This window comes from Gymnodraco acuticeps, unplaced genomic scaffold, assembly GCF_902827175.1.
Source record: "Gymnodraco acuticeps unplaced genomic scaffold, fGymAcu1.1, whole genome shotgun sequence".
Classification (NCBI taxonomy): domain Eukaryota; kingdom Metazoa; phylum Chordata; class Actinopteri; order Perciformes; family Bathydraconidae; genus Gymnodraco; species Gymnodraco acuticeps.
The window spans coordinates 33,694-59,660 of NW_022990183.1; the positions used below are offsets into that span (position 1 = coordinate 33,694).

The window sequence follows — 25,967 nt, forward strand, 5'->3', positions numbered from 1 at the left end:
TGCGGGGTGACTGATCAACGTGTTTTTCCACCAGCTGTGTTCATGGACTTCTCATTTGCATTATACGTGCTAACATTGTTGATGATCCGTGTAAATGTGGTTCCCTGACCGGGAATGATGAGAGTTTTTCTGTTAGAATGTGTGAATGAGGAGCTCATGCTTAAAACTATGCTTGAAGTTTGCTGCGCAGCTAGTTCCTGTTGCACACCCACACAACACAAACTGTGTCAAATCCCAGGGGCGGTCCACACATTTCACTAGCCAGGGGGCCCACTGATAAATAGAGGGATTTGGGTCTCATCGTTAAAGATTTGGAGTCAGTCACTGATTGGACATCTACACACACACAGAATATGTTATGTACTATATGTCAGGTGACATGTATAAGATGAAAATGTGCACAAACGTAGCCGTTCTACGCACATTGCTGTTGGTTGAGGATGATGAGGTAATTCTCATATCTCTGAGCTTCCTGCCGCGCTTTCAGATATGCCATACTCACTCTGGGCAGCTCACAGATATGACGTATGTTTAATGTCCACGTTCCGTTCAAATCAACCCCCGTACCCATTTAAACGTGAAGCTGTTGATGGCATTCAGCCAGTGTTTACCTCTCTGTTTAAACAAGGGGTCATTTTTCCATGTAACGATTCCGGTACGCACTCCAGTGTTTCCTGTCAAAAAGATCAGAGACAAAACCTCCTGACGAGTGGAGATTTGTCCAGGATTTACAGCTGTAAATGTTCCACTTGTTACCATTGTGAGGCTATTTTTATGCAGCTCTGCGTGATGTTGTAGCTAGAATTCAGACTAATGCACTACCAGAGGTGGAATAAGTACTCAGATCTTTTACTTGAGTAAAAGTAGAAGTACCAGAGTGGTACAGTAAAAGTCCTGCATTGAAAATGTTCCTCAAGTAAAAGTAGAAAAGTATTCTCATCAAAATATAGTGAAAGTAGCGACAGTAAAAGTATTCATTGTGCAGATTGGTCCATTTCAGAATAATATATATGATATGTTTTATAATGATTGATCATGAAAGTGTTCTCAAAGCTGGTGAAGGTGCAGCTAGTTTGAATGACTTTGTATACTGCAGGGTAGCTTGTGGATTTACTCCAGGTGGAACTAAAGTCTGATTATATCACTTGATTATATTTCACATCATTCATCCACATCTGTGAAGTAACTAAAGGTATTAAATACATGTAGTGAAGGACAAGTACACCAGGTACCTCTGACTTATGTTCACTGCCAACCTAAAAGTACCTCAAAAAAATAGTAATCAATGATGTTTTGAAAAGTTATTTGGCTGATTGTGTTTATATCAGCTCAGCCAGGTTATATGGGAGGCCCAGTCTACGTACACTCTAAAAACAAATGCTTGGCTTAACAAAGAAAATCAAGGCAATAGGTTGCATCGATGGTTATTGAGTTAAGACAACTTCTAATGAAATTTTGTTAAAGCAACAAAGTTATTTGAGTTAGGGGAAAAGGCGCTTCCTCTACAAAGAGGTGTTTTCAATTACCACTTACTTAATAATTGGTAGCATAAACACAAGTTTTTAAGTTGATTACTCCAAAAGTTCCAACTTGTTTTACCGTATGATTTAAATGTAATCTTAAGTTGTGTATACTTAATTACCACATGTTGAACATGGACAGATGTTTTTAAGTTGACAGCCATTTGTAAATTAAGTTGCTCCAAATAATATTGTATTCAATAGGGTTTTTCTCTTAGCTTATTCATGTTTTTGCCTTTAAAGAAAGAAATTAATTGATTACACAACAAAAATATTAGGCAATTCACTTTTTATTTTTGAACTGCAGTTGTTTATTTCAACACATGATGTTTCAATCAGGAGAGTTTGAATTTCAAGTTGTATTTGAATGACAAAAGATGACACTCACCTTAAAATGTCCTTTGTATATTTATATTTGTCTTAACTGTGGGAACTTGTCCAGGCATCTTAAGTGGGAGTGGACTTGAAATCCTTAACTCAAGGTGTAGAACAATTAAGTTATCAAGCCAATTGAATTACAATACCTCAACTTGAATTTAGTTTTTGAAGTCAATTAATGCAGAAATCAGAGTTCAAATGACACAATTAAGTTGATGTAATTACCAACATTATTACGTCAACACAACTTTTAAATTAATGTTGCAACTTAAACTGTTTATCTAAAATCAATTAACTCACATTTTTTATCTTGCAACCAGTGTATTTAATTAAGTGGAGGTGAAAGGTCGCTTGAATTGGGTTTTGAGATGTACAGATCACTCATTTTGATATTAATATCAAACTTAGTTTTCTTTTCTTTAATTTTTCATCCTCGTGTAAAATGCTATCATGAAACACACATTTGGTTGTTTATAGCATAAAGAACATCTGAGTTAATGTGAGGTAGGGAAATACTCATTTGAGTATGTGCATATAAATATGTAATTTACAACAGCTATAAGATGCTTGAAAAGTGCTTGAATTTGATTTTGGAAAAGGTGTAAGAACCCTCTTATTGACCTTTGCCTGAAGGTGACGAACACGACTGTGTGCACACCTAGACCGGACTTAAAAGACGTTCCTCTGACCAACGCTGACCTCATTTTGTATGTTGATGGGTCTGCCTGTCGCGACCAAGGGGGCACTAATCGGGTGGGTTTTTCTGTTGTTTCAGATTCCACTGTACTCCGTTCCGGACCAATCCCATGTCTCAGCACAAGCAGCAGAGCTCATCGCACTAACTGAAGCCTGCACGTTTGCAGAAGACAAAACCGTGACTATTTACACTGACTCACGCTATGCTTTTGGGGTAGTGCACGATTTTGTGGCTATTTGGAAGTGTAGACAATTTCTGCAAGCAGTACAGACCCAGTTTACCTAAGAAATTGGGTCTGCTAATTTACCTGCTGACTCAGCCGCAAAGGAAGAGTCTGATTCCTCTCACACCTCACGCACCTTACACTCATTTGTTAGAATGCCTGTCTCCTCCTTCACTGACAACATGTCGTCACTTCAGCAGCTAGCTACACCAGTTGAGAAGGCTCGGTGGAAGGCTGTTGGGGCTGTTTTTGACACATGGGTTGGACAATGTGTCAAAAGGGGGGATGTTAGAGGCTATAAATCAGAAGGGGGGTGAAGGGGGGTAATTTGCATTAAGCAAAATTCATTTGAGCACCTAATGTTGGATTTCATTGAGTTTAGCCCATCAGAGAACATCTTAAATTAGAACAACGGTTCACATTTTGCTAAAGAGGGAACGGCACAATCAAAAACAAACTAGCAAAATGCTGTGCAGACACAGGTCTGTCATGGACACAAGCTCTGCCCATTGTGCTGATGTACATGCGGATGTGGGAACGAACACGGAGCCAACTCAGCCATTTGAAATCCTTTTTGGGGCTCCTCCACAGATTGGACTCAAGGCTCCAGGATGTCCTCTTCCCTCCACAACTTTGTGTGAGGATGCTATGTTGCTATGTTGTATGTTAACCTGTCATCCACTTTAGCGACTGCCACTGGTCCACTTCACCATCTCCAACCCGGCGACTTCGTGCTGGTCAAGGATTTCCGGAGAAAGAGCTGGAAATCCAATCGTTGGCCCCTACCTGCGTCTGGTCAACCAGACAGCGGTCAAGGTCGCCGAGAGAGAGCTACGTGGTTCCACGCCAGCCACTGCAAGGTCGTAGTCACAGAAAAGGAGAAACGGTAGAAGCAGAAGACAACAAGTGACGTGTCCTAGTCACCAACAAAAGTAGATGACAACAAGTGATGTGTCCTAGTCACCAACAAAAGTAGATGACAACAAGTGATGTGTCCTAATCACCAACAGAAGTAGATGACAACAAGTGATGTGTCCTAATCACCAACTTGCACCACACTTGCACTACATACACCAAAACACACTACACACAAGATATCACGAGCGAGTGCCAGCTGAGCGGTTCCATATGCCTCTGGTTCCTCGTTTGTGTTATCAGTGTGCGAAGTCTGTCACAAAATCGACCGAGGGAATACACACACACACCCCATGGAGCATTCCCACCTCGTGATGACGGCTCGCCTGGGAAAACGAAAACGTAACCGTGAGCAATACTACTGGAGAGCCTAGACAATCACAAAATGGTTCCTCTGCATACTTTCCATGATAGTTGTGTTAGGACTAGTCCTATATGTTATGTATCCATGGTCAGCACACAGCAGGTCAGCCAAAATCGAGGTATCTAAGAGGTACATGGGGAAAGCAGGGCGAACCACATGGGAAGAGGGGCTGATCAAGACAGGGATTGGTAACATTACTCTAAGGGATGGGGAAGTGCAGTTAGACCCGTGCGACTACATGCATTGCTCCGACCCTAAGAAACTGGGGTGGGCGGACGCCTACATATGCTATGTCGAAGGCAGTTTTGGTCAAACCGCCAATCACTGCTCGGGGGGCTGGGCTTTTGTTTTATGGACCACCGCATACACCGATTGGGGTTATACCCTATGGGACGACAAAACAAATATAAAAGGGAGATTGTCTATCTCCAAAGTCAATTCATCGAGCCCCGTTGTCCTGTTGCAACTACAGGCTGCCCAGATATCAGACGGGGGTTATTATGTTGTATGTATGTATGTATCCGGCACCGACCCGTGTGGCACATTTTACATAGACATCGCGCCCAAACCTCAGACCCCCAAAAATGATAAACAGCCGTTGACACAAACATTGACATCCATAGCAGGGGCGGATCTAGAAAAATATTCATGGGGTGGCAAGAGGGTGGCAGGAGATTTTGAGGGGTGGCATCCCCTGACAGAAGTATATGCTGATTGAAAATCGCAATCATATCAATCAATTAGGGGTGTAACGGTACACGTACCCGTACTGAAATTATTCGGTATGGACCCTTCGGTTCGGTACACGTGTGTACCGAACGAATATAGCGTTAAACGTAAAAAATTGAGAACAACTTTCTGGAAGTAATCTCAGGTATATATCATAGAGCGACCAAGTCATTTCATTGGACGAGAGGCATACTATGAGAGCTGGTCACAGGGATGCGTTCAAATGTAGTCAGTAATTTGAGGAACTGTCAAAATGGCGAACGCAGATAAAGTTGAGCTGAAAATCCTCCAGCATCATTGAAGTCTCCGGTTTGGGAACATTTTGGTTTCGCAGTTACGTACAAGGATGACGGACAAAGACAGGTAGACCGAACCAAAGCTGTTTGTCGACATTGTTCAACTAACATTGGTTACGCGGCTGACAATACATCACACTCATTTGAAAAGGCATCACCCAAACGTGAATATCGCCGGTACCAAAAGAAAAAAGCCTGAAGTGCAAACCCAACTCCCGCTAGCATGTAAGCCTCCACCACTCGCAGAGAGTTCAGACCGAGCCAAAGCTATTACAAACGCCAAATATCCTTATGTTGCCATGGTAGCAAAGCGCTACCTGGCTGTGTCTGCTACCTCTGTCCCTAGAGAGGGTGTTCTCCACAGCAGGAGACATTGTTAGTGCCAGCAGATCTGCCCTTTCAGCAAGCAATGTGGACAAGTTCATCTTTCTTTAAAACAACATGAAAATACAATGACAAGCAAGTCCTAATGTCAAACTGGCTGCTCAGGTACTAGTACAGTTCAAATACAGATTATTTCAGTTCATCGAAATGCTGCACCTTAATGTTTATTTTATTTTGTATTTATTTGAATACATTAGTCAGTTTAATAATAATTAAAACAAAATATTTAATGTTTTGTGATAATTTTTTCTGCTATACCGAAAAGGTACCGAACCGAACCGTGACCTAAAAACGAGGTACGTACCGAACCGAAATGTTTGTGAACCGTTACACCCCTACAATCAATGTTAACTTGGAAAGCCACAATATTAATATTTTAACTCAATCACATAGGTGATATTATTGTGGCACATCAGTAAAACCTTACATACAAGGTGGCAGACGTAATTTAATGAATTTTATCTGAACAATAACTGAATGAGTTTGTCTCACTCTTAGACCAGCAGGTGAACCAAATCTATGCAGATTGCTGCAATAAGTACATTAATTAACTGTCTCATCGATGTTTGTCTGAATGAATATGATAATATTAACAATCATATTATTCCTATCAGCTGTCAATCACTGTTAATAAATAATAATAATAATAATAGATTAAATTTGTTAGCGTTTTTACAGGTGCTCAAAGACGCTTTACAGATATAGTGAAGAACTGTTATGATTCACATATTCATTTATTATTGAATAAACTATATTTTTTGGAGGATTTAATGATGAATGTTCATCAAGATGCTTGCTCACCCTCCTTCAAAGTTGAAAAACAAGTAATTATATCATTATTGATATACAGTTACAACCTTGACTTTACATCAGAAAGAACAAACATTAAAGAAGTGACTAACTGCATCAGTTAGGGTTAAACGTGTATTCAGCTAAAACATCGCTGCAGTTATTATCCAATGGAAGGTCCTTACCTACTGGCCTAGTTCAATCAAAGTGGTTACTTTCTGTTGGCTGGGCAGTGTAGTTTTACACACCGTCTTATTTTACTTTCTCAGGACTTAAAACTGTTTTTTGGGGGCAGACCCCCTCAAATAAAAAAATATATACACGCATACAAGGTCATCATCTTAACAGTTTGTTATTCTCATCGAGTCATCCGTGAGCAGAGCATCAAGTTGGCATGTCTATTACAGCTGAATGCGGCGATTACTATTTTGTTCAGCAAAACGCCTCACAAACTGATTAAGATCAACAGCTGTAGTGCGTTTTGATTCAATGCTGAGTACAGCCAAACTGACAGTCTCTTCTCTGTCAGACCGTAACTACCTCATTCCTTCAGTACTTGGGTCCGAAAGGCTTCTCGTTTTGCGCCGTCCCCACCTTCAAGTGAATTCGCCACCAATCATATTTCCACTCTCGCGCCAGGACCGGGGGAGGGGTTACATGACGTGCATCTTGTGCTGCATTCACTTGCACTCGGACATTAGAGACTTTCTCTCATAAATGTCCGATGAGCCACAACTTTTCTTTGAAAACAAAGCTGCCAACTGGGGTGGCAGCTGGGGTGGCAAGGCTATTGTTTAGGGTGGCAGTTGCCACCCCATGCCACCCCGGTAGATCCGCCCCTGATCCATAGGTACATCTACACTTCTAAAACGTAACCTATACATAGGCAATAACGACCATAACAACATTGCTGTGGTTCAGACCAGTAATGGGATCACCGGTAACGTTTGGTGGCACACTCTGAGATCATTCTTGCAGGCCGCAGGACAAAATGGTTCATGTTATGCATGCACCTTTTTTCCCCAGGACTCATCAATGTCAGTGCCAGTTCGTCCGCACTCTCTGACCCAGGTTGAACACCTCTGTGCGTTTATGGCTCTGACAAGGCCCATCAAGGGGGAAGACCGCGTAACCGAGTGGCGTTATGCCAGGCAGCTTCCTCCACCATGCAGTAATAAGTCTAACTCCCTTTTGCGTGCATATACGGTTGATACCACATACGCAAAGTACCAACCGGTCAGCCATGTGCACCCCAGCCATTTGAGAGGGATGAAACACAGCATTTGTATCCAGAGAGTATACCACAAAACGTCTCTTACACCACCTTATTTTTCCCTAGGTACTACTACTGGTTGTACTCGTATCCTACAGAATACGTGCAGTTACGGTGTTTACAATAGCTCGTATTGCATATTCAGTGTCCCTGAAAGAATCCTTTCTAACGTAGCATTCCCTGATGTTAACCATACTTCCCTCCAACTGGCCTGGCCCAGTGATGCTGGGTTTAGCGCGCCACAAGATTACGTTTGGTTGTGCGGCGACAAGCTTTATCAGATGCTGGCTCCCCTCTGGATAGGTACATGCACTCTAGTGGATTTGAATCCAGCAGTCACGGTCCTCATGTCCTTAATGTACACGACACATCATTACCCAGAGTTCCAACACCACGAACACCACAAGGTAAAAAGCCCATAACATAGATACCTTACACGTTCGGCTAGAGAACCTCACTTACGAGACGACGCAAGGCTTCCAGGTCATGCCCCATTCATAATAGCCTCTAGGAATATGCTCATGCAGCACCAATTTGCTCTTGACCTTTTGTTCGCCTCAAAGGGTGGCCTGTGTCATGTGATCGGTGACTCCTGTTGCACTTACATTCCCGACGCCACCAAGATCATCACTGACACCGTGCTGCATTTTAACAACTTGTTAGCCGACATGAAAGCGGATGACATATCCAACGCAGGCAGCTGGGACTGGTGGGCCTGGCTTACATCGGGGGGGTGGCAAGCATGGCTGGCTAGGATAGTTACACCCCTGATAATCATTTTCGGCCTAGTAATCAGTTGTACCTGTTTGATTATCCCAATACTGAAGAAAGGCTTTTCCAGCCTGGTATCTTTAGCTTTCGTTCAGTATACTGCTATTCCATTACAAGACAATCCTTTGCGCCACAGTGAGATAGACCAGCTAGAATCAGAAGAGTCTGATTCCGACACTACAATATAATCAATATAATCATGTGAATCGAGTGTACTCTCCTCTTATGCTTACATTATATTGGAGTCTGTCCTCCACAAAAACAGCCAGTTTTCTATGATATATTTGTGATGTGTTTACTTAAACCAGTGATGGAGTGTATTCATTGATGTGTTATATCAGTCTATCCTGTCATTTTTGTATTGATCAAGTATGATCAAAAGGGGAGAATGTAGTGGACATTTTTATTATATTCCTTATATGTTCAAAGTAGATTAGGTTAGATGTGCTGTTTGCCTCTTGTTACTCTACTTCAAGGCCACAGCTGCTATTATGACTCACACATAGTCACAGGAGAACTTGCCTTTCCTGAGATCTACAGCTCAAGGACATGTGTCTAATAACAATGTGACCGTGTGAAGACAGATTTCTGACCTTCCCACCCTTTCCTCAATATAAGCTTTGTTACCATATTAAACTGCGCACACTCGCGCAGACTATCCTATACTCTGTGAGACCTGTGTCTATATTTTATTGTATCTGATGTTTGTTCGAATAAACATCACCAGAAAGACAACTCTGTCTGATTCACCATTTATTTGTTTTCTGACTTGTACTCTACAGTATTGGGGTTTTTAGATTTCCATAACAGTCTTGCTTTAGGGTAATCTGAATGTGATTACAATGACATGTTTAGTTATAGTCTGTAGCATTTGTCCTCTTCAACCAACAGGAAGCACTTGCTGAATTCAATTGCAAACCAATGCTCAAGTTGGGCCAATATCAAAGACTTTCAATTTCCTACAGTAAAGGCATCTCCCATCATGACTTTACCGTTTTCCAAGGGGTTCCTTTCCAACATCTCCTTTGCTGTGTCTCAGTGGAAGTGTTGTTTCTTGCAAAGATGTACCCTTCTTAAGTACTGAATGCAGACATTTTCAGCCAACCCCGCCTCATTTTTGATTACTTTCAACGACCATTGTAAGTAAACACCCGCACTCTCAACCATCACCTGATATGAACGGACTGCTATCACCTAACAAGTGGTCAATCAGAGTTGTTGATGTTTCTTGTTGAAACTCTGGCAGCAGCAGCAATACTTGAACAATGCTAAGAAGCTCAGGTAATGAATATCCACTTCAGAAGGCACATTCAGCTTAAGTCTCCAAATCGAATCTTGATATAATGTGTATCACTGCAAGTAAATAATATGCAATCTACAGGTAACTTCTGTAGAAATATAGTACAGAATAATAACTCATTTTGAAGTTGGGAGGTGACTGCATTCTGTCCATACTCAATAGACTCCAGTTGAAATGTGCATATCTTACTAAAGTTGACTACTAATGTACATCTAACACACTGGGAGAATTAAAGGTCAACAAAACTACCCCAACAAGTAGCACTTACTGCATTACACTCAAGTCAGTGCCTGTGTTTGGGTAATTTTGGTGACAAATACATGCAATAAATGGTGAGCATTTGAGAAACAATATTTCTGTTGAATTCCTCACAACCAAGACAACCCCAAAGAGAAGCACTTATGAAGACCAAAATCATTAGTGTCTTGCTTTAGGGTAATCTGAATGAGATTTCAATGACAGATAATTCTTCCTTTACAGTCTGTAGCATTTGTCATGTTCAACCGCCCCAACGAGAAGCACTTATTGAATTCAGACTCAGACCAATGCTCAAGTTGGTTCAATATCAAAGACTTGCACCTCTTCATGGCTTACGAGTTTCCACGTGGGGTTTTCCACCATATTTTCTGACTTTTATTTTTGCCTTCTAATATATTACGTACAAATAAAGTGTGCATATGAACATATAGATAACACGCTGGATGATGCTGGGTCAGCAAAACTACCCCAACAAAAGCACTTACTATAATTGGAACAAAGTTAGTGTTTTTGTAAAGGTTATCATAATGACCAAATCTGAACTCTGAAGACTGTAATGATATTGTATGTGATGGAATCAGATACAAATACATGCAATTAATTTTGAGCATTTGAGAAACAATATTTCTGTTGAATTCCTCAAAATCAAGACAACCCCAAAGAGAAGCACTTATGAGGAAACAAAAACATTAGTGTCTTGCTTTAGGGCAGAGTTTCTCAAACTTTTTCATACCAAGAACCACTTAACCAATAAAAAAATACTCGCGGACCACCTAACTCCACAAATATCCAAAAACACATTGTTTTTTACAAATCCCCTGAAAATGGTACAAACAAGTTGCCACATGTGTGATAAAGGTGTTGCGCTGGGCTATATCATGCAATCGAAAGTGGAACTTAAGCTCACTCCATTGCGGAGATATTCCCGCGAGAGTGCGGAAAACTTACATTTATTTATTTATTTCAAATGTGAAATTTTACCAATATACTCACGGACCACTAGGGGGCACTCACGGACCACCAGTGGTCCGCGGACCACACTTTGAGAAGCACTGCAAGTTTAGGGTAATCTGAATGTGATTTCAATGACATGTTTAGTTATAGTCAGTAGCATTTGTCCCCTTCAACCGCCCCAACGAGAAGACAATAGAAGTCCATCCTCAAAGACATAGACTACAGTTGAAATGTGCATATCTTACTAAAGTTGACTACTAACGTACAACTAACACACTGGGAGAAATAAAGGTCAACAAAACTACCCCAACAAGTAGCACTTACTGCATTACACTCAAGTCAGTGCCTGTGTTTGGGTAATTTAGGTGACAAATACATGCAATAAATGGTGAGCATTTGAGAAACAATATTTCTGTTGAATTCCTCACAACCAAGACAACCCCAAAGAGAAGCACTTATGAAGACAAAAATCATTAGTGTTTTGCTTTAGGGTAATCTGAATGAGATTTCAATGACAGATAATTCTTCCTTTACAGTCTGTAGCATTTGTCATGTTCAACCGCCCCAACGAGAAGCACTTATTGAATTCAGACTCAGACCAATGCTCAAGTTGGTTCAATATCAAAGACTTGCACCTCTTCATGGCTTACGAGTTTCCACGTGGGGTTTTCCACCATCTTCTCTGACTTTTCTTTTCGTCTTTAAAGAAAACGTCAAATGTAACATTGCATATGAACATATAGATAACACGCTGGATGATGCTGGGTCAGCAAAACTACCCCAACAAAAGCACTTACTATAATTGGAACAAAGTTAGTGTTTTTGTAAAGGTTATCATAATGACCAAATCTGAACTCTGAAGACTGAAATGATATTGTATGTGATGGAATCAGATACTAATAGATGCAATCAATTGTGAGCATTTGAGAAACAATATTTCTGTTGAATTCCTCACAATCAAGACAACCCCAAAGAGAAGCACTTATGAAGAAACAAAAACATTAGTGTCTTGCTTTTGGGTAATCTGAATGTGATTTCAATGACATGTTTAGTTATAGTCTGTTGCATTTGTCCCCTTCAACTGCCCCAACGAGAAGACAATAGAAGTCCATACTCAAAGACATAGACTACAGTTGAAATGTGCATATCTTACTAAAGTTGACTACTAATGTACAACTAACACACTGGGAGAAATAAAGGTCAACAAAACTACCCCAACAAATAGCACTTACTGCATTACACTCAAGTCAGTGCCTGTGTTTGGGCAATTTTGGTGACACATACATGCAATAAATGGTGAGCATTTGAGAAACAATATTTCTGTTGAATTCCTCACAACCAAGACAACCCCAAAGAGAAGCACTTATGAAGAAACAAAAACATTAGTGTTTTGCTTTAGGGTAATCTGAATGAGATTTGAATGACATGTTTAGTTATAGTCTGTATATCACTGCAAAAACTGCAGATCTAACCAAGTGTAATAATCTTAAATTTAGATTCTAAATCTAGTTTGTCTTGATTTGAGTTTAAATAGCTTATCTAGTGCTTTCTATTGCAGATTTTTTGACTTAATTCAATTAAATGTTACTTGCCTTGTCTTGATAAGCAACTTTGTCTTTATTTGAGTTATGTTTAACTAGAAACAAGGGACCTGTCTATAAAACATCCACTTCAAGGCTAAAAAGCCTTATTTGAAGCACTAGTATGGCAAGAAGAAAAAAATGAATTTCAAGCATCAGCTCTGTGGTTAACATAAGTTATTTTCCCAGCTGGTAAAGACAGTAAAAGACACAATTCAAACAAGAATTAACATCTATTTTAATGATAATCAAAAAATGAACTGATAATCATCATAACACACTCTCCTAAAGGATATGGACCAGAATAACTGATGATATGCATGACATTGACTCTTGAGGTAGGTGTGCAATCTCTACTCTGTTACTGCCCTGGAACTGGTAACAAGAGGCGCTTTCACACTGCGGTACTTTTCCCCACAAAGGTTCATGTGAACTTAGTTCATGTGAACTCTTTTATCGCGTTCACACCAAAAAGAGCCGGTACTAAAATTAGTTCATGTGAACCTTTTTACCCGCTCGAAAGTCCCTGCTAGAGAGCAGGGACTTTCGAGCGGCTCTTTTGTGAGAAAATAGCTATATTTCTGATTGGCTGGATTGATTGCAAACCACGCCCCGTAAAACTCCCAAAAAGTTTTGTGAAGCCGCCATTTTATTATCCTCGCATTAGCATTATTAGCATTAGCATTAGCCCAGCGCAGAAACGCAGAGAGACTAATTTATGGTAACACAAAATAAAACATGGGAGCGGTGGAGATGAGGAGGTGTCGGCGTTCTGGCGATTTACTCGGAAGGCTTCAGTAGAAGCTGCTGGGAGTCCCAGCAGCTTCTACTGAAGCCAGTCCCTAACTCCGGGGACTTCCGGCCGGGGACTTTGGGCGGCAGTATAAGCCGTGAAGTGGTTTGCGGCCTGCCAGTAAGCCCAAAGCAGAAGAAGAACGACGTCAGCGGCTTCATTTGCCTAATCCACCCCCAGGGACTTTTTCCAGTGTGAACGCGATCTGTACTTAGTTCATGAGAACTAAAGAGTTCTCATGAACTAAGTTCACATGAACCTTTGTGGGAAAAGTACCGCAGTGTGAAAGCGCCTAAGGTGGGGGTCCCTGAGCAGTGAGGACACTGTTGGGAGGGGCTGCCAACTCAGTACCCCCTCCCTCTTCCTTCAAGCAACGTCTCTTTCCCCTGTTATCTGGTCTATTATTATCTATGGCAGTGGTTCTCAAATGGGGGTACGCGGACCCCTAGGGGTACGTTGGAGTACTGCAGGGGGTACGTGAGATTTATTTTGATGTTAATTGAAAAAATAAATAAATAATAATTTTAGGAAAAGTAAGGGAGTTTGAGCAGAGTGGGTTTATATTAACAGAGTTACACATATTTCAAAACGCGAAGTGTAATAACTGCAGTGGCCTTCCTGTCAGAATGACAAAGATCCTCAGTGAAGCTCAAGCCCATGTTTCTCACTACATTGTAAGTACAACTTATTAAAAAGATCAGTTCAATGCAACTAATGTCGTCTTAGTGTTATTGCATGATGTTAAAATTGGTTTGCCATGAATTTAGTGATGGATTGTAAACATTTGAAATGTAGCATTTAAGTGTTTCTCAGTTACAAGGTTGTTGTTTTAATAAATCAGACACCGATGGTGCAGCGCTGTACTGTACCTCTTTATATAGGCATTTATTCCCTAACAAATTGTTTTTGCGCTGATCAGGGGGTACATGGCTGAATTTCTTTTTCAAAGGGGGTACATTATTGAAAAAAGTTTGAGAATCACTGATCTATAAGCAATACTGGACAAAGAACAATATCTTAATTTCTGAGATTGTGGTGCATTTATCACACCACACTTGTTCAAACAATCCATGCCACATTACACATTTAAACATGAACAGCTTAACACACCAAGTATGGCTGAGCGATATGGATAACAAAAAAAAATATCACAATATCTTTGACTTGAATTTTCACACACTTCATCAGATGTGGACGACTATAACGATTGCTCTCAGTGGTGTGTGCGAATTTGGCGCTTGCTGCATTCTTTAATTATGCGAAGACCCGCCCCTACTCTGCTTCTCATTGGCCCTGAAAGAAGAAAAACCTGTCATCTCTCATAAAGTCGGAAAATTAGTGACTTTATTTACCATGTGTTTGTCAGAAGCTGGATCAATGACAATATCCACTAAAATATGTAAACAACGAATGCCAGTACTATATCATTTACATCGAGAGATCCTCCTCAGTCCTCAGTGTTTACAAGTGGATGGCTGTTTGTGTCCAAATGATGGCAAACGGGGAATTTCCTATTTCACGAGGATCACCTGAACGCACCACAAGCCAAGCGCCAGCGGAATGTAACACGTTGTTCAGTTCACCTTCACCTTCACCAGAGAGGCAGGACAGCGATCAAGACGTGCAGTTAAGGTAACGTTAGTAACTGAACGTAGGAATAAAAGTCCATAGGCATATGTAACATATTAGTGCTTTCAATTTATTAAGTATTAGTACATTCATTGGTTAACTGTTAGCTGAATTAGCTAAGATAGCTAGCTAACTACGAAGCACGTGTTGCTAGCTAACCTTAACCTCACTAATGGAGTATGTAAAAATTAAGCTAGCTAACGTTAACTACTCTCAGATAAATAAACTGTCTGTAAGGAACACAAAATTAGCCGACGTTAATATCATACGTTTTCTTTTGGTATTCAGTAATTGTATCTGTTAAAAGCTAGCAGTTACGGTACGTCCACACAGCAGCTTTTCAAAAATCTTGAAAATCTTGGAGCTGGGCGTGTCTTAAAGCTTGGGGATTTCGCGACCAACAACCAATCACATGAATCTCCCGCCCCCGACATACAAAGCAAAAAACCCCGGTTCTTCTCCACTATTTCTTTAAACATTTATGAGATTAATGTCTATGGTGCTATTTTATGCTACATTCCATGCTGGCTAATGATACTGTATATGCTTGCTAGCAACGAAGTAAACTAGCAACGAAGTAAACTGGATATAAAATCCCCAAACAAGCGAAAACCTATCAGTTTCCAGTGTTTCCCACAGATCTGAAATATACTTGGGCGGGTGAAGGCAGCGGGCAGGGGGGGGGGGGGGTGCGCGAAAAAAAAAAAAAAGTTTTAACAACATGTTTATTTATTGACTTTTCATTCCTGTATAATCATTTTGTGCAAAGATGGCACTGTTTGTCAGAGCACTTTCATGAAGAACAGCTCCAACGCCTGTGTGTATGGGAACACCTCTGGTGCTGGCCCATTAACTGCCAGTGTTTCCCACAGATCTGTTTCCCACAGATCTGAAATATACTTGGGGGGGGGGGGGGGGGGTTGAGGTGACGTGCAACAACATTAACATTAACCTTTCTGTTGGTCACTTGTTAGCAGACCCTTCACGCGATGGCAGAGCGAACAGGTACAGGCAGGGCCCATAATGATAGCCCAATAGTTTAAATCTACTACCCACACATGAACATATGGAAATGGGTTACTATTTATTTATAAATGTATTTAGGAACCTATCCATGTGATTTTTAGTGGGGGTCGACCTCAAATCCTCTATGGGGGTCCAGGGGCATGCCCCCCCCCCCCCCCCCCCCGGTAAGATTTTATTTTTTATTTTGGAGTTAAATGCATCAATCTGGTGCATTTTGAGGGGAAAATAAAGAGACTAGATCTATGGAAACACCTATATTAAACAGAACTGTATACATTTCAATAATCATAAAATCATGGCCATAACCAATAACATACCATTTCCAATATGAAAAAAACACTGAAACTTGTTTATTCATTTATTTTTGGAATCAGCCTCTCCTGTCTCTCCCCCCTGCTCCTCTTTGAGGCAGCAGCAAAGACTAGTTTTCTCTCAACAAGTTTTAAAAGTGTATCTTACCTTTTTTCACCTAGTTAACTTTTTATTTATTTATTCATGCATATTTTACTAATCACATTACATTTCATTTAGCTGACGCTTTTATCCAAAGCGACTTATAATGACCGATTACAGGGACATTCTCCCTGGAGTAACTAAGGGCTAAGTGCCTTACTCAAGGGCACACTAGTGGTGGTGTTCCTGGCAGGATTTGAACTCACAGCCTTCCGATCTTCAGCCCACCTCACTCTCCATTAGACCAATCACTACCCTCTCAAATGGAAATATGTGTTTACATAAATGGTGACCACACCGTTTGAGACCCACTGAGAACTTAGACTAAGTTAACTATCTAAACACTCAGAGAGTCCTTTACCTCACCTGAGCTGAGGTTATCCCGAGCTTGAATGACACAGAGAGACCAATCAAGGGCTTTGATTTATGATCTGTATGACAGTGGCCATGTCGGCAGGCCACATCATGTGGACAGCCAGTCACCCTGTGTGAGGCAGGCCACTTAACAGGCCAGAAGGAGGCGAGATCAGTGCAAGGGAGCGAAGGATCATTGTCCACAAGTTAATCGATCGCAGATGGCGTCGTGGTCACGGACGAATACAAAAAAAAATTATAAAAAAAAAAAATTATAAAAAAAAAAATTATAAAAAAAAAAAAAACCTAAATGGGTCGTGAAATATACTTGGGCGGCCGTTAATATACCTGGGCGGCCCGCCCAAGTATAGTCTATGTGTGGGAAACCCTGGTTTCACCCACTGTCTCTGCCACCTCCCTCCATGCCTGGTTCCTCCGGTTTGTATCCCGGTAAGTAAATAGGGACTGGTCATAAAGAACCGGGTGATTTGCTACCGCAATAACTAACTTCTCCATTTTTGTTAGGAATATAGAATGAACTGCGGTCTGGCTCTCCCAGCTTGCACGCGGTTTGATTGGCTAGCGCTTGAACTGTCAGATTTGCATAAACGGATCTGATTGGCTGTCGCTTCCAGCTCAGCCTCAAAAGTTGAACATTGTTCAACTTTGAAATCCTGAACATCCTGGAAATCCTGGAAATCTTCGCCTCGCCCCCCCACAATGCAGTTCGGCGACAAGCGAGGGAAAGTGACGTCATCCCCATTCAAAGTCAATGGGCGGAGACGAGCTGGAAGCGGTGGACAAATCACCAAAAGCTGCTGTGTGGACGGGCCGTTAGTTAAAAACGCAAAGGGTGGCGGTAGACTAGCTAACGTCGACCTAGCTAGTTCATAGTGAATCACAGCAATTTTACAATTTAGTGTCTGATGCCTTTTTAATGTGATTTTTTTTGGGGTTGACTTTTAAAATGACAGTGGCCGTCTTTTCCTGTAAATTACAGAATGTTTCTTCATGGTGAGATGGATAGATTTAATGACAGAACTGTGTCACTCTTAAAAGGTAAATCTCTTGTTAATTATTTAGACATCTAACATCTGTTTGCTGTGTTCTCTGTATCAAAGTTCTATTGATTTTTACACTCAGGTTTTGGACGAGATGGGCCGAATTCTAGAGGCAGGCAACAAGAACTTCACTGACCAGATCAAAGCCAGATGGGAAAGCTTTTGCGAAAATGTGCTGTTCTTTGGAGTGTGGAACAAGTCGTTGAAGCCACCAATGGGTCTGGATAAATGTAAGCATAATGTATAGATAACACTGATGTTTTATAGGTTGGGGGTGACCATTTAATGGCCGCATGGGATGTGATTGTATTAGCTTATTTTCATTATTTTGATAGGACAGGATCTCCTTTTTGATGACTGAATTATGGCAAAATGGTAGTTATAAGGTAGTAGTGGTCACTAGAGGGTTTAAACACTACTACCTTATGTCATGTATACAGGTGACCCTTATTGTTTTGCTTTCCCTTGTGCAACTGACAAGTGCTTTTTATATCCCCTGCAGTGAAAGTGTCAGGGATATTATAAATTCACCCTGACCGCTGCCCCCCCACTATCCAGCCAAACTTTCAGTTTGCTGATCCAATAACTGCAATCGTTTTTATTTCACTCTTTCATTTCGCTGTGCACATTCAATATCCCTAGGACAGTGTTTCTCAAACTTTTTCATACCAAGGACCACTTAACCAATAAAAAAATACTCGCGGACCACCTAACTCCACAAATATCCAAAAACACATTGTTTTTTACAAATCGCCTGAAAATGGTACAAACAAGTGGCCCCTTGTGTGATGAAGGTGTTGCGCTGGGCTATATCATGCAATCGAAAGTGAAACTTAAGCTCGCTCCATTGCGGAGATATTCCCGCGAGAGTGCGGAAAACTTAAATGTATTTATTTATTTCAAATGTGACATTTTACCACTAGGGGGCGCTCACGGACCACCAGTGGTCCGCGGACCACACTTTGAGAAGCACTGCAAAGTTTAGGGTAATCTGAATGTGATTTCAATTACATGTTTAGTTATAGTCTGTAGCATTTGTCCCCTTCAACCGCCCCAACGAGAAGACAATAGAAGTCCATACTCAAAGACATAGACTACAGTTGAAATGTGCATATCTTACTAAAGTTGACTACTAACGTACAACTAACACACTGGGAGAAATAAAGGTCAACAAAACTACCCCAACAAGTAGCACTTACTGCATTACACTCAAGTCAGTGCCTGTGTTTGGGTAATTTAGGTGACAAATACATGCAATAAATGGTGAGCATTTGAGAAACAATATTTCTGTTGAATTCCTCACAACCAAGACAACCCCAAAGAGAAGCACTTATGAAGACAAAAATCATTAGTGTTTTGCTTTAGGGTAATCTGAATGAGATTTCAATGACAGATAATTCTTCCTTTACAGTCTGTAGCATTTGTCATGTTCAACCGCCCCAACGAGAAGCACTTATTGAATTCAGACTCAGACCAATGCTCAAGTTGGTTCAATATCAAAGACTTGCACCTCTTCATGGCTCACGAGTTTCCACGTGGGGTTTTCCACCATCTTCTCTGACTTTTCTTTTTGTCTTCTAATATATTACGTAAAAATAAAGTGTGCATATGAACATATAGATAACACGCTGGATGATGCTGGGTCAGCAAAACTACCGCAACAAAAGCACTTACTACAATTGGAACAAAGTTAGTGTTTTTGTAAAGGTTATCATAATGACCAAATCTGAACTCTGAAGACTGAAATGATATTGTATGTGATGGAATCAGATACAAATTGATGCAATCAATTGTGAGCATTTGAGAAACAATATTTATGTTGAATTCCTCACAATCAAGACAACCCCAAAGAGAAGCACTTATGAAGAAACAAAAACATTAGTGTCTTGCTTTAGGGCAGTGTTTCTCAAACTTTTTCATACCAAGGACCACTTAACCAATAAAAAAATACTCGCGGACCACCTAACTCCACAAATATCCAAAAACACATTCTGTTCTCCAACTAACTGAAGGAATTAACATGTCAGCAATGATGGTAAGTGTTTTTCCGTTTTTGCATGCTTTTTTTTAGACTGTCATACAAGGATTTGGCATTTTAAATACTGCAGTGGCTTAGAACACCTAGCTTCTTACCCTCTAAGATATCATGCCACACCTTTGAATGAAAGATGTGCTTGCTATATATGTATACTGTTTCTCTGCTTTACCTGTTTCCAAACACATATAGACATTATGTTTTTCTATTTCAAATAATTGGGATTCACAAGTTAATATAACAGGGTATTTTCATTCTGCTAAAGAGACGACAGGTAAAGACAGATTGTGAAGCTTGAAACAACTTAACACTTGAGGAAAGTGACACAGGATTGTTTCTACAGCCCACAGGACTTATCCAACTGCCACTGCCACTGTGTCCAGACCCGATGGACCTGCTCCTCTGAAAGGTTATTGGGTTTTTATACTCCTCACTTGGATCCATCTTGAATCTTTTTCATACATATTATGTATATATACCCTCATGTTTGTTTCCACCTTTCATCCTTCAGCCACAGTGAAGGCACCGCTGCCGGTCCCTCCTCAGCTGCTCACAATTGCCCCAAAGCTCGGGATAGAAGAGCAGGCGCCAAATGTGTTGAGACAAAGTATGTGTTCTTCTTATACTACCAGTGTATCTCGCAGAAACTTACATTTCATTCTGACAAATCACATTGTCACGGTGTCATACAGTATAGCTCACGTTTTAGGTAAAGTTAAGTAATGATATCATCGTCTCTGTTTTCATTTTTCACAACTTCTTAAATGCTGCTTCTTAATTTCGATAATGTGTATACGTCACTTGCCTGTTTGTATCTCATCCTCCCAGATTCATCCCCACATAATATAGCCCCTGTGGAAGCGCAGGGAGACACTGTCCTCGATGAAGGTATGGATATCGGTGACACTGTATTATAGCAGTCATTTATATAGAGCTTTATTCAATTTTATCTGATGTAACTGTGTGTTTTACTGTGTTTTACAGCTCTGACTTGCCCAGTGCCTCCTGTCCCCTTAGCAGCACCACACCAGCCTGCAGCCTCTGTTCCGGGCTATAGTGAGGATGTTGCCCACTGGAACTGCTCGCACCAGCAGAAGATTTGGATGAAGACTGAGTTGGACACATTGGGTCTGTGGCCATGTTCACGTCCAGTGAGACACCTAATGAACATGTTGTCCCTGTGGCGTTATCCGCCTCAGCCTGAGCTCATAGACTCAATCTCTGACCTGCCTTCACCCAAGTACTATCAGCTTCATCCATATTTCATTTGGAAGCCAGAGCACGCGATCATGGAGAGGGTGAGAAACAACTTTGTCTTGCCCTGACTCTATGGTTGTCCGAACCCTCAGGTAGTTTCTTCTGGCATTGGAAGGCCAAGAGTCATCCTTGGGACAAGTGGCCAGTACTATATTTTAGCTTCGCGACTCACCTGCAAGGTCTGCAAAAAGTACTGGCATGCTGACAAGCCCCAGTGGCTGGAGAAGCTACCCCAGCGCATCAGCAACATCGTGCCGGCCTTCGTGACGCACAAAAAGGCCGTCTGCAAATCTGTACTGGATGAGATGAGGCGCAGCGGCAGATCCCCAGAGGACATGTCCAAGCAGCTGACGGAGGCGCTCAATCTCAAATATGAGAGAGCTCACCTGGCCTACTTGCTGTGTGTGCAGAATGTCAGGGATGCTGAGGCAGGAGTCTACGGCCAAAGGACCATCACTGGGTTCCTCAGACAGGAAGATACTCCGGCTCCATTTGGTGGATACTCGGATGGTGATGGCTGGTGTGGAGTTTCTGTCTCTTCCCACTACCTGGTGGAGTGCCTGGTCCATGAGTATCAGCGGCAGGAGGAGCTCCTTACTCTGCTGCTTCAGGGGACCTTTGGACAGGCCCTGAGGTCTGATCACACTCGCAGAGTGGCTAGGAAGGTTGTGCTGTCGTCTGGCACTATGTCTTCCTATGCCATCATGAATGAGAACTGGATGATCCTGAGCTGGGTGATGCTGCAGTCAGAGTGTGATAGGTCCCTTAACCCGTTGTATGAGGGTCTGTCTCAACGCTACACTGTGGCTGGAGTGGAGAAGGCACGCTACCAGTGGGTGGACAGGTATAAACAACAAGTTTAAATTGAAAACAGTTGATTCTTTTTTTTGTTGTTGTTTTTTTAATTCTGCATTTAATTCTGTAATCTGACTCTTCATAAATATAATACACATTAATAATTACAGTTAATTATTACACTCATTTTGTACGAAGATATTGTACAAGGTTTTCAGCTGTAATGACATTTCTTTTTAATGCTTTAGGGACTGCTGCGCTGCCTTCAAGGTCCTTCAACCTGGGGCTCAGGAGCACTTGTGGGACAGCTGGAGGACCACAGATGCTATCCTGGCAGAGGCCACCTCTGGAAATCTCAAGAACATTTGCGCATCAAGGAACAAGTTTAACAAAGACATTATTGTCAAGTTGGACTTGTTTCATTGTATGCGGCGGTTTACCATGGAGTGTGTCTCCGAGCATCATTCTTTGTACAGCTCCTTCTGCCAGTTCCTCTCAGTAGGGTTCGTTGTGGTGGACCACAGCGATCTCCAGAAGCTGAAGGAGGCGTACACGTTCTGCAGAATTTCTCCTGCTAACCCCACAAAGCAGCACATAAGAGAGCACTGCAGGACAAAGGTGCCACAGCCAATGGAACTGCTGCAAAGAGTGGAAGACGTCCTCCATCACTATTACATGGCAAAGGATGCCAATGATTTGCTCCTTTTCAAAGACTCAATGTTAAAGCTGTGGAGGATCCAGCGCATCCACATCCTCCGAGGCTGCCTGAGCGACCCCGAAGTGGGAGAGGGAATCCTCTACAGGTATGGTGGCACCCTGCAGCTGAATTACAACAAGGGTGAGGGAGCTGCCGTGCCTGTGTGGATCCCTGTGAGAGGCACCTCTCAGCAGGAGGGTTTCCACGGACACCAAGCCCAATGGGTGACAGGCAACCGGGTGTCCTGTGAACTATTCCAGGCCCAAGCTATGACTGGAGTTGTGCGCTGGAACTACCAGAGGCTGGTGGACCTGAAACAGCCAGATGTGGAGCTGCCAGCCGTGTTTGACCCCCGGTTGATTTCAGAGCTTAACACCATCTCTGTAAAAGTGACAGGAAGGTCCAAATACCCAGCACTGCAGCTCTCCAACAGGGACACGGGGGAGAGATTTGGACTGCAGTACGTGGAGCCAGGCTGTCGTCCTGTTGTTTTGAACTGGGACAAGAACAGGGCACAGCCAAACAACCCAGCGGCAGTAGCCATGGAGACAGAGCATCATTGCCCTGCCCCCAGGGGCGGCGGGTGCTGTAGGCTAGGGAAGGCTAAGCCTTCCCAAATATTTGTGTTACTGCATCCTGGTAAAATACAAATATAATGTATAATGTCTGTGTCTTTGACATTAGCGCTGCTAGCCACCTGTTCCCTGTACTACGAAGCCAGTTCAACATACCCTGGATATGTTTGAGTAACAAACTAACAACAACAAACTAACAAACGAGATCTCGCTAAGCGGTCCTACGACGCTGGTTATCAACTCGGTAAATCAAGCCAGGGTTTCTCTCACCAGCTGAGAGCGCGTTTACGGGGGCGGGGTTAGCTACATTTGACCAATCACAAACAGGGACAAGTGTAGCCTACTGACAGCGCAGCGTCATACTTCATTAATGAAAAGTAAACTAATATTAGACAAATATGAGCTTTAAACATCCAACATTTGACTTGAGTGTTTCGTCAACATAATGTGTTGCTTAAAATAATACTTCTGCATACAGTAGGCTATGTGACATTGTAACTGTTGCACGGCCAGATACGGCTGGAGAAGCTGACTCAGATAAGGAAATATATGATATATTATGATATTATATGATCGATGATCTGATTGATGATGTAATATGAATGATAAGTGTGACACGTCGGCGTCTTCTCTTTATACGGCAGTTTAAACTGTATTTCCTTTATCCTGTAATATGACTTGAGAGATTTAAACTCCGCACACTGAGTTGATCTCTTTTCTATAGACGCCGGAGGCGGGCAGCGTCAGGTAAAAAAAGTTATTTAGCCTTCCCAAACCTGAGCCTCACGCGCCGCCTATGCCTGCCCCTACTGTTATAGTGGGCACAGACTCTCAGGTAATCCAGTTCATATGTATATCTACTTACTGTCAAGTACTGACAGACTGGCTGACTAACTAATTCACTATATTTGTGCTATTTCAGGAATCCTGTGCTGATCCAGTTGGGGCAGTGCCAATTCTGTCTTCCAGTTCCCGGCAGTCCTCTGATGTTGTGACCAAGTCCCTGCTGCCTTTGACACAAGCCTCTGCCACACAAAAACCAGAGCCTTTGATAGATACAGGTCATTCAAATTACCTACCTACACTACCTCACTGTTAAAAACAGGCGTGCACATAATATATGTAATATCATCATGTTGAAATATTGTTTATTAACAACAATCATTAAGCAAGTGTATGCAAACTGTAAAAGCCATTGAAAAGCATAATAGAACAAGAGGTAGGAATATAAGATAATCATGTATTTGTCCCACAAAACTTAAATTAGCTGTGAAGTGAAATGACTAAAAGAGCTAATTGATTTGCAACACACTGGCATAAAACAATATAATTAACATATATTTATTTTTTAGACTTGACAGGGGTAGCACCGCTGCCTCAGTCCTCCTCTCCTCGAGCCACCCGCACTGGACCAATTAAAACTGGTGGCCTCATTCAAGTCTTGGACCATGGTCGGTGGACAGAACCCATGAAAGCTGCCATCGACGAGCTTCTGGTAAACCACCGTGGTGCCAAAGATGTCCTGAAGCGGGTGGATGCGGACTACGCTGCCATGGTCCAGAGGGGATGCACAGACCGGAACAGCCTCCTTCACCTGACCACAGTCCAACATATCTCACGATATGTGGAACATCTGGCACAATTAAAAAACACCAGCCCTTCCCTCAACACATCCCCAGAAAAGGTCTTAGAGACACAGCAGCTGTGGCATAGTTTGACCTCAGGTAGCCAAACTATCAGTGTGCCTGTCATAACTCTGCCACCTGCCATATGCAACCCTCCAGCTGTGGCTCCCAGACAGGAGGACTCACTGAGCAGGGCTTCAGTGGAGAAGATTGTGTCAGACGTCCTGGCAAAACAACAGCAGCAGCAGCAGCATCAGCAGCAGCAGCAACAACAGCCTCAGAAAAAGACGCAGATGAGAAACTGTTTAGCCTGCGGTCAGCCTAAATCCAGATATCTTGGGGATGGCTCTTCAGTTCATTTTTTTTACCAGTCAAAAACGGTAAAATACTTTTACTGCTCCACCAAGGTCTTTCAGACCTATGCTAAAGATGGCCTCAAAGACACCAGGATGTCTTTTGAGAACTTTGCTGCAACTCCGTTTTTTGAGCGAGAGCTGGAGGCTGCCAGACAAAGGGGGGCAGAGTGGAGAAAGGTTGCAGAGGAGAGAGGGAAGAGGAAGGCAGCTGTGCAGCTGCCAACAGGCCGTCTCTGCAGGTTTTGTCACCAACCCCTGAAGCAGGGTCCCAACAAGGCAAGGCAAGGCAAGGCAAGTTTATTTATATAGCACTTTTCAACACAAGGCAATTCAAAGTGCTTTACAAAAAATGAAAGAGATTAAGAAAATGGCATTTAAAATCAGTCATTAAAAAGAAAAGCTAATAAAATAAACATTAAAAGAAAAAATACATGGATAAAAGTTACAGTGCAGTCAATTAAACATTAAGCCCGAAGGTCCCCGCCGGCGGGGACCCTGTTTTTTTTTTTTCACGACACTGTGTCTCAGGGCATCTTAATATTTAAAAACCTATTAATGTGTTATACCAGATTAACGAGAAGAATCTCAGCTAACTGACTATACGAACCATTTTTACCGAAACAAAACACAAGTCTCACAAGAAGCGTTAGCATTAGCCCTTAGCTAAAACGGGCAGATGCTACTTCCGGTGCTAACTAGCAAAAACGATCTTTAAAACTTAATATTTTCTGCACAAACTACATATCATCTGAAAGCTGATACTCCACAGATTATTTTTGTTATAACTCTCATCACTGTAGGACACAAACTCACTGAGATATCAACCAGAACAGAGAAGGAAAAAAACAACAGTTTTCAAAACCATAACAATAATTATGTC

At 41.9% G+C, this 25,967-nt stretch overlaps 1 protein-coding gene across 1 annotated transcript; it reads left to right on the plus strand.

Moving 5' to 3' along the window:
- Positions 1-20,930: 20,930 nt before the first annotated feature.
- On the plus strand, positions 20,931-25,363 carry LOC117547219 (the record flags this gene model as incomplete). Its single annotated transcript, XM_034217790.1, has 5 exons — positions 20,931-21,883; positions 22,083-23,067; positions 23,888-23,941; positions 24,029-24,167; positions 24,459-25,363. Coding segments are annotated over exons 1-5 (2,622 nt in total), but the record flags the coding sequence as incomplete, so codon positions are not given.
- Positions 25,364-25,967: the final 604 nt, after the last annotated feature.